The sequence below is a fragment of the Gigantopelta aegis genome, chromosome 12 (assembly GCF_016097555.1).
Source record: "Gigantopelta aegis isolate Gae_Host chromosome 12, Gae_host_genome, whole genome shotgun sequence".
NCBI classification, from domain to species: Eukaryota; Metazoa; Mollusca; class Gastropoda; order Neomphalida; family Peltospiridae; genus Gigantopelta; species Gigantopelta aegis.
In genome coordinates, this window is record NC_054710.1 from 4,211,710 (window position 1) to 4,226,386 (window position 14,677).

Sequence of the window (14,677 nt, forward strand, 5' to 3'; positions counted from 1 at the left end):
AGCGTGACAATAGTCCGTCAGTGATTTGAATTACTATACTGAGCGAAAGAAATAAGGGAATAGTTGCTATTATCTAGACCAAAGAAATGTTTTATTTAACGACGCACTCGACACATTTTATGTAGGCTATATTGAGTCGGACATATGGTTAAGGACTACGCAGATATTGCGAGAGGAAACCGCTGTCGCCACTTCATAGGCCACTCTTTTAAATTAGCAGCTAGGGATATATTTTTTTTTGCACTATCCCACAGACAGTATAGGACATACCACGGCCTTTGATGTACTAGTCGTGCTGCACTGGCTGGAACGAGAAATAGCCCAATGTGTCCGACGGGGATCGATCCCAGACTGACCGCACATCGAGCGAGCGCTTTACCACTGGGCTACGTCCCACCTCAGGTGTTACAAAGTACGACCATCACTGTGTTGTCGGTTTCCGATGTAACCGCTTCAGTGTCCGCAAACACTGTATGCAAGCTTAGTATGATACCATGGCTAGCGATATCATAAGTGGTGTTACAGCCGCTCCATTAAACCGGGCCCAGAATGACTTGGAATGAAAAAAAGTAAAGTTTGTTTTATTTAACGACGCCGCTAGAGCACACTGATTTTTTATCTTATCATCGGCTATTGACGTCAAACATATGGTCATTCTGACACTGTTTTTAGAGGAAACCCGCTGTCGCCACATAGGCTACTCTTTTTACGACAGGCAGCAAGGGACCTTTATTTGCGCTTCCCAGAGGCAGGATAGCACAAACCATGGCCTTTGTTGAACCAGTTATGGATCACTGATCGGTGCAAGTGGTTTACACCCACCCATTGAGCCTTGCGGAGCACTCACTCGGGGTTTGGAGTCTGTATCTCGATTAAAAATCCCATGCCTCGACTGGGATCCGAACCCAGTACCTACCAGCCTGTAGACCGATGGCCTGCCACGACGCCACCGAGGCCGGTGACTTGGAATGAATGCCAGATATGTGGTATTGATGTTGCAACAAGGTTAACTTGGATTTGGCATACAGTCGCGGCTCTCTCCTGCTTTGTGTGTATGTGTGTGATCTCCTGCTGTAAGTATAGTTTTCTGTCATTAATATTATACAAGTACTGTTTTATTGGTCGAAGCGACGCGGTGGGCGGCGGTTAAAAGTAGGTCCAAATAACATCACAAATTAATCCAATGCACACAGCGTGAAAACCCCCCAGCGTACTAGGTATTATTCTGAATAATATAGGTGCCGCGAACTGCCACGCCATTTCGACTGCCGTACAAACACTTGTCAAAACAGTATAGGCGTCTTTTTCATTTATTTTTTTTTCTTATTTTTTTTTCAAAGCTCGAGTTCAAACTTAGGACGAAAAAAAAAGAAGGAAGGATGAAATGCTGTTTGTTTGGGGGCTTTTGTGTTTTTAACGATATGTCATAACGTTTTCAAATAAAGCTTTTTTGTGTCTGACGTATCGTTATTTGGACATTTGATCGAGACAGAGTTAGAGGAAGGAAAGATAACCGCTGCCACCAATTATCTTAGTGTTACCGACAAGAGTTATATATGAACATTTCTGTAGACAGTACTACATACCACGGATATTTGAGGCAATAGTCGAGAAGTACTGATTGGGACCAGACACAAGTTCCTGTGGTGTCGTTAAAGAAAACAAAAAAACACTGACGGTGTTGCAGCGCCTTTAATGCAAATGGGAAAGAAAAATCGTGACCGTGTGGTCGGTGTGTTAGATTTTCTGATTTCCAATCTCGTTATAGGTCCTCTTGTCGTGTTCTACTGGCGAGGGACGTGGGAACTGCTGGACATGCATCTCCTCCCGGAATCTCCGAAACTGAGCAATTGGGTTTCGTTAATCATCGGCGTCGTCATAGGCGTGGCATCAGGTCTCCTCCAGTCAGCGTTTTGTCGGGTTTCTCTCCGGTTTTCACCTGCAGTGTTTGTCATATTTTCTCGGGTATACGGCTATGTTCTTGCTTTTGGAGTCGTCAACCACTGGAGAGGTGTATGGCTGCTCCTTAATGCGTACACCGGAAATAGCTGGCTCAGCCCTATGTTGTGTTTGGTGATCGGTTCCGGATTACTATTTGCCTTTCGTTCGTATCGGAATGTCCTAACGCCACCTGTCGTTGTTGGTCTCGACATATTTTCCGAAACGTATTTCACAATATCGACAAGATTCAAGCAAACGGTAAACTATATATATATATACTATGTATGTATCACTTAGCAAATAAACTGAAAAAGTTACTTCATGGATGTCCGATACCAATGGATACATCCTAAATGTTCCGAAAAGTCGGTAACCAATTTATTATTTAACTAATTCGCAATTCTTGGCAAATAAGGTTATAATCATTAAAGGGCCACTTACGACTACCTTAAGGTTGCTTTGTGGAACGGCTGTAACGTTTACACTACAATTAACCTTAGTTACAATTATTTTCATGGAACGGGGCCATGGTCCACAATAAACGGTTACTTATACTTTGTATTTCCCCACTCTATCTTTATAGTATGGGCTATAATAATACATTGAATAGAGAGTAGTACAAAAGTATCTGTTAGATACCATTTATCTCAAAACGAGTTGTTGGAAAATGTATCTAACGAGCTAAAGTGAGTTTGATACGTTTTTAAACAACGAATCGCGGCTATGATTTCGGTATCATTCCGCGTCACTGTAATTGACATCGCTAAATATTATTAAGCTCGATTATTAAGTATTACAATCATGTTTAACGTTTGTTATAACACACACTTTGTGGATAATAAATAAAATATAACATTTGCGGGAGTACCATACGAAATTTGTAAAACTCGTTTAGAAATTGTTTGTATACGTTTTTAAACAACGAGTTGTAAGATAAATTGTATCTAACGGAAACGAATGTAGTAAACTATTTCTTACATATCCTCACAAACCAGGTTTTAAGTAAATGTTAACTTCTTTTTGGACTAAAAGTTATTTACAGCCTTTGCACTTGTAACTAAAATAAGTTACGCATCACACACAGATGATTGTCGGGTTAACTATACGTCACAGAGTAATTGATTTCGATTGTGGTGTTTTATCAGTGGCTATATGGCATTGGTGATCTGACCATCACCTAGGAGCAGCCAGTCGTTTGTCTTGAAATTGTTAACACACGTACATGTGTTAACAAGTATGTGTTATCAAAGATAACTAATGATGTTCTTACCAACGGGTGGTTTAAAAAAACCACAAAAAACAAAAACAAAAAAAACAAAACACAACACAACAAAAAACAACAACATCAACAACAACAACAACATTCGCAGCAGTGCCATACGAAATAATTCACATATTCGTTTCATAAATTCCAAATAGCACGTCCGCTCGTGCAATAATATATATGCATATGCCCTGGTGACGTCATATCCTACGACGGTTTTACGATTTCGTAGCTCTAAGATAGCTTCGAAAATCCCTAGCCAGAACGCATAGGTGTACAGGCTCCCATTCTTGTATGGGGGTGGAGGTGAGGGTGGGGGTGGGGGCAGGCTGGCTCCTGCCCGAATTAATCGAAAATACCCGAATCTGGATAATAGCTTTTATTCATATTAGTACTCCGACTCTAAGAGAGCCTGACAGACAGTTGGACAGTTATCACGCTCTCATCACAAGTGTCCGAGTACTCCGACTGTAAGAGAGCCTGACAGACAGTTGGACAGTTATCACTCTCTCATCACAAGTGTCCGAGTACTCCGACTGTAAGAGAGCCTGACGGACAGTTGGACAGTTATCACTCTCTCATCACAAGTGTCCGAGTACTCCGACTGTAAGAGAGCCTGACGGACAGTTGGACAGTTATCACGCTCTCATCACAAGTGTCCGAGTACTCCGACTGTAAGAGAGCCTGACGGACAGTTGGACAGTTATCACTCTCTCATCACAAGTGTCCGAGTACTCCGACTGTAAGAGAGCCTGACGGACAGTTGGACAGTTATCACTCTCTCATCACAAGTGTCCGAGTACTCCGACTCTAAGAGAGCCTGACAGACAGTTGGACAGTTATCACGCTCTCATCACAAGTGTCCGAGTACTCCGACTGTAAGAGAGCCTGACGGACAGTTGGACAGTTATCACGCTCTCATCACAAGTGTCCGAGTACTCCGACTGTAAGAGAGCCTGACGGACAGTTGGACAGTTATCACGCTCTCATCACAAGTGTCCGAGTACTCCGACTGTAAGAGAGCCTGACGGACAGTTGGACAGTTATCACTCTCTCATCACAAGTGTCCGAGTACTCCGACTGTAAGAGAGCCTGACAGACAGTTGGACAGTTATCACGCTCTCATCACAAGTGTCCGAGTACTCCGACTGTAAGAGAGCCTGACGGACAGTTGGACAGTTATCACTCTCTCATCACAAGTGTCCGAGTACTCCGACTGTAAGAGAGCCTGACGGACAGTTGGACAGTTATCACTCTCTCATCGCAAGTGTCCGAGTACTCCGACTCTAAGAGAGCCTGACGGACAGTTGGACAGTTATCACGCTCTCATCACAAGTGTCCGAGTACTCCGACTGTAAGAGAGCCTGACGGACAGTTGGACAGTTATCACGCTCTCATCACAAGTGTCCGAGTACTCCGACTGTAAGAGAGCCTGACGGACAGTTGGACAGTTATCACGCTCTCATCACAAGTGTCCGAGTACTCCGACTGTAAGAGAGCCTGACGGACAGTTGGACAGTTATCACGCTCTCATCACAAGTGTCCGAGTACTCCGACTGTAAGAGAGCCTGACGGACAGTTGGACAGTTATCACTCTCTCATCACAAGTGTCCGAGTACTCCGACTCTAAGAGAGCCTGACGGACAGTTGGACAGTTATCACTCTCTCATCACAAGTGTCCGAGTACTCCGACTCTAAGAGAGCCTGACAGACAGTTGGACAGTTATCACTCTCTCATCACAAGTGTCCGAGTACTCCGACTGTAAGAGAGCCTGACGGACAGTTGGACAGTTATCACGCTCTCATCACAAGTGTCCGAGTACTCCGACTCTAAGAGAGCCTGACAGACAGTTGGACAGTTATCGCGCTCTCATCACAAGTGTCCGAGTACTCCGACTCTAAGAGAGCCTGACAGACAGTTGGACAGTTATCACTCTCTCATCACAAGTGTCCGAGTACTCCGACTGTAAGAGAGCCTGACGGACAGTTGGACAGTTATCACGCTCTCATCACAAGTGTCCGAGTACTCCGACTGTAAGAGAGCCTGACAGACAGTTGGACAGTTATCACGCTCTCATCACAAGTGTCCGAGTACTCCGACTGTAAGAGAGCCTGACAGACAGTTGGACAGTTATCACGCTCTCATCACAAGTGTCCGAGTACTCCGACTGTAAGAGAGCCTGACGGACAGTTGGACAGTTATCACGCTCTCATCACAAGTGTCCGAGTACTCCGACTGTAAGAGAGCCTGACGGACAGTTGGACAGTTATCACGCTCTCATCACAAGTGTCCGAGTACTCCGACTGTAAGAGAGCCTGACGGACAGTTGTCCGAGTACTCCGACTGTAAGAGAGCCTGACGGACAGTTGGACAGTTATCACTCTCTCATCACAAGTGTCCGAGTACTCCGACTGTAAGAGAGCCTGACAGACAGTTGGACAGTTATCACGCTCTCATCACAAGTGTCCGAGTACTCCGACTGTAAGAGAGCCTGACGGACAGTTGGACAGTTATCACGCTCTCATCACAAGTGTCCGAGTACTCCGACTGTAAGAGAGCCTGACGGACAGTTGGACAGTTATCACTCTCTCATCACAAGTGTCCGAGTACTCCGACTGTAAGAGAGCCTGACGGACAGTTGGACAGTTATCACTCTCTCATCACAAGTGTCCGAGTACTCCGACTGTAAGAGAGCCTGACGGACAGTTGGACAGTTATCACGCTCTCATCACAAGTGTCCGAGTACTCCGACTGTAAGAGAGCCTGACGGACAGTTGGACAGTTATCACGCTCTCATCACAAGTGTCCGAGTACTCCGACTGTAAGAGAGCCTGACGGACAGTTGGACAGTTATCAGACTCTCATCACAAGTGTCCGAGTACTCCGACTGTAAGAGAGCCTGACGGACAGTTGGACAGTTATCACTCTCTCATCACAAGTGTCCGAGTACTCCGACTGTAAGAGAGCCTGACGGACAGTTGGACAGTTATCACGCTCTCATCACAAGTGTCCGAGTACTCCGACTGTAAGAGAGCCTGACGGACAGTTGGACAGTTATCACTCTCTCATCACAAGTGTCCGAGTACTCCGACTGTAAGAGAGCCTGACGGACAGTTGGACAGTTATCACTCTCTCATCACAAGTGTCCGAGTACTCCGACTGTAAGAGAGCCTGACGGACAGTTGGACAGTTATCACTCTCTCATCACAAGTGTCCGAGTACTCCGACTGTAAGAGAGCCTGACGGACAGTTGGACAGTTATCACGCTCTCATCACAAGTGTCCGAGTACTCCGACTGTAAGAGAGCCTGACGGACAGTTGGACAGTTATCACGCTCTCATCACAAGTGTCCGAGTACTCCGACTGTAAGAGAGCCTGACGGACAGTTGGACAGTTATCACGCTCTCATCACAAGTGTCCGAGTACTCCGACTGTAAGAGAGCCTGACGGACAGTTGGACAGTTATCACGCTCTCATCACAAGTGTCCGAGTACTCCGACTGTAAGAGAGCCTGACGGACAGTTGGACAGTTATCACGCTCTCATCACAAGTGTCCGAGTACTCCGACTGTAAGAGAGCCTGACGGACAGTTGGACAGTTATCACGCTCTCATCACAAGTGTCCGAGTACTCCGACTGTAAGAGAGCCTGACGGACAGTTGGACAGTTATCACGCTCTCATCACAAGTGTCCGAGTACTCCGACTGTAAGAGAGCCTGACGGACAGTTGGACAGTTATCACTCTCTCATCACAAGTGTCCGAGTACTCCGACTGTAAGAGAGCCTGACGGACAGTTGGACAGTTATCACTCTCTCATCACAAGTGTCCGAGTACTCCGACTGTAAGAGAGCCTGACGGACAGTTGGACAGTTATCACGCTCTCATCACAAGTGTCCGAGTACTCCGACTGTAAGAGAGCCTGACGGACAGTTGGACAGTTATCACGCTCTCATCACAAGTGTCCGAGTACTCCGACTGTAAGAGAGCCTGACAGACAGTTGGACAGTTATCACTCTCTCATCACAAGTGTCCGAGTACTCCGACTGTAAGAGAGCCTGACGGACAGTTGGACAGTTATCACTCTCTCATCACAAGTGTCCGAGTACTCCGACTGTAAGAGAGCCTGACGGACAGTTGGACAGTTATCACGCTCTCATCACAAGTGTCCGAGTACTCCGACTGTAAGAGAGCCTGACGGACAGTTGGACAGTTATCACGCTCTCATCACAAGTGTCCGAGTACTCCGACTGTAAGAGAGCCTGACGGACAGTTGGACAGTTATCACGCTCTCATCACAAGTGTCCGAGTACTCCGACTGTAAGAGAGCCTGACGGACAGTTGGACAGTTATCACGCTCTCATCACAAGTGTCCGAGTACTCCGACTGTAAGAGAGCCTGACAGTTGGACAGTTATCAGCTCTCATCACAAGTGTCCGAGTACTCCGACTGTAAGAGAGCCTGACGGACAGTTGGACAGTTATCACGCTCTCATCACAAGTGTCCGAGTACTCCGACTGTAAGAGAGCCTGACGGACAGTTGGACAGTTATCACTCTCTCATCACAAGTGTCCGAGTACTCCGACTGTCTGGACAGTTATCACTCTCTCATCACAAGTGTCCGAGTACTCCGACTGTAAGAGAGCCTGACTGTAAGAGAGCCTGATTGGACAGTTGGACAGTTATCACTCTCTCATCACAAGTGGACGAGTACTCAAGTGTCCGAGTACTCCGACTGTAAGAGAGCCTGACGAGACAGTTGGACAGTTATCACGCTCTCATCACAAGTGTCCGAGTACTCCGACTGTAAGAGAGCCTGACGGACAGTTGGACAGTTATCACTCACGCTCTCATCACAAGTGTCCGAGTACTCCGACTGTAAGAGAGCCTGACGGACAGTTGGACAGTTATCACGCTCTCATCACAAGTGTCCGAGTACTCCGACTGTAAGAGAGCCTGACGGACAGTTGGACAGTTATCACGCTCTCATCACAAGTGTCCGAGTACTCCGACTGTAAGAGAGCCTGACGGACAGTTGGACAGTTATCACGCTCTCATCACAAGTGTCCGAGTACTCCGACTGTAAGAGAGCCTGACGGACAGTTGGACAGTTATCACGCTCTCATCACAAGTGTCCGAGTACTCCGACTGTAAGAGAGCCTGACGGACAGTTGGACAGTTATCACGCTCTCATCACAAGTGTCCGAGTACTCCGACTGTAAGAGAGCCTGACGGACAGTTGGACAGTTATCACGCTCTCATCACAAGTGTCCGAGTACTCCGACTGTAAGAGAGCCTGACGGACAGTTGGACAGTTATCACGCTCTCATCACAAGTGTCCGAGTACTCCGACTGTAAGAGAGCCTGACGGACAGTTGGACAGTTATCACAGCTCTCATCACAAGTGTCCGAGTACTCCGACTGTAAGAGAGCCTGACGGACAGTTGGACAGTTATCACGCTCTCATCACAAGTGTCCGAGTACTCCGACTGTAAGAGAGCCTGACGGACAGTTGGACAGTTATCACGCTCTCATCACAAGTGTCCGAGTACTCCGACTGTAAGAGAGCCTGACGGACAGTTGGACAGTTATCACGCTCTCATCACAAGTGTCCGAGTACTCCGACTGTAAGAGAGCCTGACGGACAGTTGGACAGTTATCAGTTATCACGCTCTCATCACAAGTGTCCGAGTACTCCGACTGTAAGAGAGCCTGACGGACAGTTGGACAGTTATCACGCTCTCATCACAAGTGTCCGAGTACTCCGACTGTAAGAGAGCCTGACGGACAGTTGGACAGTTATCACGCTCTCATCACAAGTGTCCGAGTACTCCGACTGTAAGAGAGCCTGACGGACAGTTGGACAGTTATCACGCTCTCATCACAAGTGTCCGAGTACTCCGACTGTAAGAGAGCCTGACGGACAGTTGGACAGTTATCACGCTCTCATCACAAGTGTCCGAGTACTCCGACTGTAAGAGAGCCTGACGGACAGTTGGACAGTTATCACTCTCTCATCACAAGTGTCCGAGTACTCCGACTGTAAGAGAGCCTGACGGACAGTTGGACAGTTATCACTCTCTCATCACAAGTGTGTCCGACAGTTGGACAGTTATCACGCTCTCATCACAAGTGTCCGAGTACTCCGACCTAAGAGAGCCTGGACAGTTGGACAGTTATCACGCTCTCATCACAAGTGTCCGAGTACTCCGACTGTAAGAGAGCCTGACGGACAGTTGGACAGTTATCACGCTCTCATCACAAGTGTCCGAGTACTCCGACTGTAAGAGAGCCTGACGGACAGTTGGACAGTTATCACTCTCTCATCACAAGTGTCCGAGTACTCCGACTGTAAGAGAGCCTGACAGACAGTTGGACAGTTATCACGCTCTCATCACAAGTGTCCGAGTACTCCGACTGTAAGAGAGCCTGACGGACAGTTGGACAGTTATCACTCTCTCATCACAAGTGTCCGAGTACTCCGACTGTAAGAGAGCCTAAGAGAGCCTGACGGACAGTTGGACAGTTATCACTCTCTCATCACAAGTGTCCGAGTACTCCGACTGTAAGAGAGCCTGACGGACAGTTGGACAGTTATCACGCTCTCATCACAAGTGTCCGAGTACTCCGACTGTAAGAGAGCCTGACGGACAGTTGGACAGTTATCACGCTCTCATCACAAGTGTCCGAGTACTCCGACTGTAAGAGAGCCTGACGGACAGTTGGACAGTTATCACTCTCTCATCACAAGTGTCCGAGTACTCCGACTGTAAGAGAGCCTGACGGACAGTTGGACAGTTATCACTCTCTCATCACAAGTGTCCGAGTACTCCGACTGTAAGAGAGCCTGACGGACAGTTGGACAGTTATCACGCTCTCATCACAAGTGTCCGAGTACTCCGACTGTAAGAGAGCCTGACGGACAGTTGGACAGTTATCACGCTCTCATCACAAGTGTCCGAGTACTCCGACTGTAAGAGAGCCTGACGGACAGTTGGACAGTTATCACAAGTGTCCGAGTACTCCGACTGTAAGAGAGCCTGACGGACAGTTGGACAGTTATCCGACTGTAAGAGAGCCTGACGGACAAGTACTCAAGTGTCCGAGTCCGAGTACTCCGACTGTAAGAGAGCCTGACGGACAGTTGGACAGTTATCACTCTCTCATCACAAGTGTCCGAGTACTCCGACTGTAAGAGAGCCTGACGGACAGTTGGACAGTTATCACGCTCTCATCACAAGTGTCCGAGTACTCCGACTGTAAGAGAGCCTGACGGACAGTTGGACAGTTATCACGCTCTCATCACAAGTGTCCGAGTACTCCGACTGTAAGAGAGCCTGACGGACAGTTGGACAGTTATCACGCTCTCATCACAAGTGTCCGAGTACTCCGACTGTAAGAGAGCCTGACGGACAGTTGGACAGTTATCACTCTCTCATCACAAGTGTCCGAGTACTCCGACTGTAAGAGAGCCTGACGGACAGTTGGACAGTTATCACGCTCTCATCACAAGTGTCCGAGTACTCCGACTGTAAGAGAGCCTGACGGACAGTTGGACAGTTATCACTCTCTCATCACAAGTGTCCGAGTACTCCGACTGTAAGAGAGCCTGACAGACAGTTGGACAGTTATCACTCTCTCATCACAAGTGTCCGAGTACTCCGACTGTAAGAGAGCCTGACGGACAGTTGGACAGTTATCACGCTCTCATCACAAGTGTCCGAGTACTCCGACTGTAAGAGAGCCTGACGGACAGTTGGACAGTTATGTCACAAGTGAGTACTCCGACTGTAAGAGAGCCTGACGGACAGTTGGACAGTTATCACGCTCTCATCACAAGTGTCCGAGTACTCCGACTGTAAGAGAGCCTGACGGACAGTTGGACAGTTATCACGCTCTCATCACAAGTGTCCGAGTACTCCGACTGTAAGAGAGCCTGACAGACAGTTGGACAGTTATCACGCTCTCATCACAAGTGTCCGAGTACTCCGACTGTAAGAGAGCCTGACGGACAGTTGGACAGTTATCACGCTCTCATCACAAGTGTCCGAGTACTCCGACTGTAAGAGAGCCTGACGGACAGTTGGACAGTTATCACGCTCTCATCACAAGTGTCCGAGTACTCCGACTGTAAGAGAGCCTGACGGACAGTTGGACAGTTATCACGCTCTCATCACAAGTGTCCGAGTACTCCGACTGTAAGAGAGCCTGACGGACAGTTGGACAGTTATCACGCTCTCATCACAAGTGTCCGAGTACTCCGACTGTAAGAGAGCCTGACAGTTGGACAGTTATCACGCTCTCATCACAGTGTCCGGTACTCCAGTTATCAGCTCTCATCACAGTAAGCGTGGACTCTGGGAGCTCCTCAACATCTACCTCTTCCCCGACGACGTCGTCATCAGCGGCTGCTACTCTCTAGCCATCGGCTATGTCCTCGTCTGTCTACTGGCGCTGGGGCAGCGGCCTCTGAAAGCCATCTGCAGGAAGCTGGGAGACGCCACAACGATCGGCAAAGTGGTCTTTGAAGATTTCGTTTACCTTCTTTACGGCACCGTCGCCATAACTCACTGGAGAGGGTTCTGGCTAATCGCCGATGAGCTTGTATTCCCGACCAATCAGAGTCTCAGTCTGTGGCTAACTCACTCGGCAGGATTCGGAGGTCTTATGTTGATGTTCGTGTCCAATTCCGCGATGTCGAGAGGCTGTGTTTTCGATGGTGATCTGAAAGATGGGGCGGAAGTTACCATGGACATTTCGTACCTGACTTACATGGTCAGCTGGTGGAAACATAGCAATTCAAAAGAGGTGTGTGTGTGTGTGTGCTCTCGTGACATAATTGGCATTTTACCTTTATTTAATTTTATCTTTATTATTATTTGTATTATTATTATTTGTATTATTATTATTATTATTATTATTATTATTATTATTATTACTACTATAGAGAATAGCACACGAATAGCCGTTAGATACCATTTATCTTAAAACGAGGTGTTTTAAAATGTATCTAACGAGAAAAATCGAGTTGGATACATTTATAAACAACGAGTTGTAAGATAAATGGTATCTAACGGACACGAATGTATTATTCTGTTTCTTATGTATCCCCAAAAATAAGGTTTTAATGGAATTTTATCATCTTGTTCAACTAAAAGTTATGTACAGCCTTTGCACTTGTAGTTAACTTACGCGACACAGATATAGGTCACAGTGTAATCGATTTCGATCGTACTGTTTTTTTATTGGATATACGACATTGATGACCTAGTCATCACTTAGGAACAGCCAGTCGTGTGTCTTAAAATTGTTAACAAATGTACATGAGTTAACAAGTATGTGCTATCAAATGTAACGAATGATGTTCTTTCCAACGGATGTGCAAGAAATTATTATTATTATTATTATTATTATTAACTTAAATTGATTAAGACTAAAGAACGAATGCCTGTTCCATATTATCTCCTTCTCTCTCTCTCTCTCTCTCTCTCTCTCGCTCTCTCTCTCTCTCTCTCTCTCTCTCGCTCTCTCTCTCTTCTCTCTCTCTCTCTCTCTCTCTATCTCTCTCTCTCTCTTTTCTCTCTAGACTCTCTCTCTCTCTCCCCTCCCTCCAAAAAATACCTCTCCCTCTTCTCTCTCTCTCTCTCTCTCTCTCTCTCTCTCTCTCTCTCTCTCTCTCTCTCTCTCTCTCTCTCTCTCTCTCTCTCTCTCTCTCCCTCCCTCCCTCTCTCTCTCTCTCTCTCTCTCTCCCTCCCTCCCTCTCTCTCTCTCCCTCTCTCTCTCTCGCTCTCTCTCTCTCTCTCTCTCTCTCTCTCTCTCTCTCTCTCTCTCTCTCTCTCTCTCTCTCTCTCTCTCTCTCTCTCTCTCTCTCTCTCTCTCTCTCTCTACCACTATAATTACAACCTCTGAATTCGACATAACGTTGTATATTTGTTCGTGTTAAACAGTAGTGTCTTCTTGTTTAAACACATTTATATTTTCAGATTCCGGGACTGCAAGCTGTCGTCGAAGTGATGTCTGAACCAACCAAGGTTTAATGAGAGGACTCTAAACGTAACGCCACATACATGTATCAGTAACTGACACACTAACCACAGTTTAATGAGAGGACTCTAAACGTAACGCCACATACATGTATCTGTAACTGACACACAAACCAACGTTTAATGAACAGGACTCTAAACGTAACGCCACATACATGTATCTGTAACTGGCGCACAAACCAAAGTTTAATGAGCAGGACTCTAAATGTAACGCCACATACATGTATCTGTAACTGGCGCACAAACCAAAGTTTAATGAGCAGGACTCTAAACGAAACGCCACATACATGTATCTGTAACTGACGCACAAACCAAAGTTTAATGAGAGGACTCTAAACGTAACGCCACGTACATGTATCTGTAACTGACACACAAACCAACGTTTAATGAGCAGGACTCTAAACGTAACGTCACACACATGTATCTGTAACTGACACACTAACCAAAGTTTAATGAGAGGACTCTAAACGTAACGCCACATACATGTATATGTAACTGACGCACAAACCAAAGTTTAATGAGCAGGACTCTAAACGTAACGCCACATACATGTATCTGTAACTGACACAAAGTTTAATGAGAGGACTCTAAACGTAACGCCACATACATGCATCTGTAACTGACACACTAACCAAAGTTTAATGAACAAGACTCTAAACGTAACGCCACATACATGTATTTGTAATTGACACACAAACCAAAACCCAACTCCAAACTTTATCTAATGCTTGGCGCACACTAGTCGATTAATAACGACGCGACAGTCGTGTGAGCACTAGTCGCATAATGCGCACTAGCACACTGAAAGCGTTTATTTACATTCAAACCAACTGTACTGAACTTTTATTTACACCAAAACCGACTCAACTGAACTTTTATTTACATTCAAAACGACCCAACAAAACTTTCATTTACTCTCAAACCGACAAAAGTGAACTTGTTTTCCCACTCAAACCGACTCAAATGAACATTTATTTACATCCCAGCTTTGATTCAACGGCATATGAGGTACATTGTTCAGTGAAACACTACTTTAACCGGACACCCTTGTACCAATTAAAATGTACAATTATAAGGACTGTAAGAAAATGACCGGTTATGGAGGAATTCCTGTTTACAGAGAGTCCAGTTTTCATAGGTTGCAGTATATAAGTAAATAGAGAATAACTAGTTAATGACACAGGATATCGGTTTTATCTCAGTTGCAATGTACTTCCACGCCATAAAAGAAGTAGATAATACTACACGAGTGGCCGTTTATCTCACAACGAGTTGTTTTAAAATGTATCTAACGAGCGAAACCGAGTTTGGTATGTTTTTAAACAACGACTTGTTAGATGACTGGTATTTAACGGACACGGACGTATTATTTATTATATTTCTTACATATACTCAAAGAACCAGGTTATAAGTAAATGTTAACATCGTTAT

The 14,677-nt window shown here is 46.1% G+C and overlaps 1 protein-coding gene across 1 annotated transcript; it reads left to right on the forward strand.

The window, feature by feature from the left end:
* Positions 1–1,701: 1,701 nt before the first annotated feature.
* On the forward strand, positions 1,702–14,054 carry LOC121386581. The gene is made up of 3 exons (XM_041517531.1): positions 1,702–2,104; positions 11,515–12,011; positions 13,187–14,054. The coding sequence occupies exons 1-3, from the start codon at positions 1,702–1,704 to the stop codon at positions 13,238–13,240; spliced, it is 954 nt and encodes a 317-aa protein (XP_041373465.1). The 3' UTR covers positions 13,241–14,054.
* The last annotated feature ends 623 nt before the right edge of the window (positions 14,055–14,677 follow it).

What these genes read in the sequence shown, in the direction of transcription:
- LOC121386581 (XM_041517531.1), top strand. Translation starts at nt 1,702, where the DNA reads ATGGGAAAGAAAAATCGTGACCGTGTGGTCGGTGTGTTAGATTTTCTG. An exon ending in CGGATTACTATTTGCCTTTC is followed by an intron (nt 2,105 to 11,514) that starts GTTCGTATCGGA and finishes CTCTCATCACAG; the next exon opens with TGTCCGGTACTCCAGTTATC. An exon ending in AACATAGCAATTCAAAAGAG is followed by an intron (nt 12,012 to 13,186) that starts GTGTGTGTGTGT and finishes TTATATTTTCAG; the next exon opens with ATTCCGGGACTGCAAGCTGT.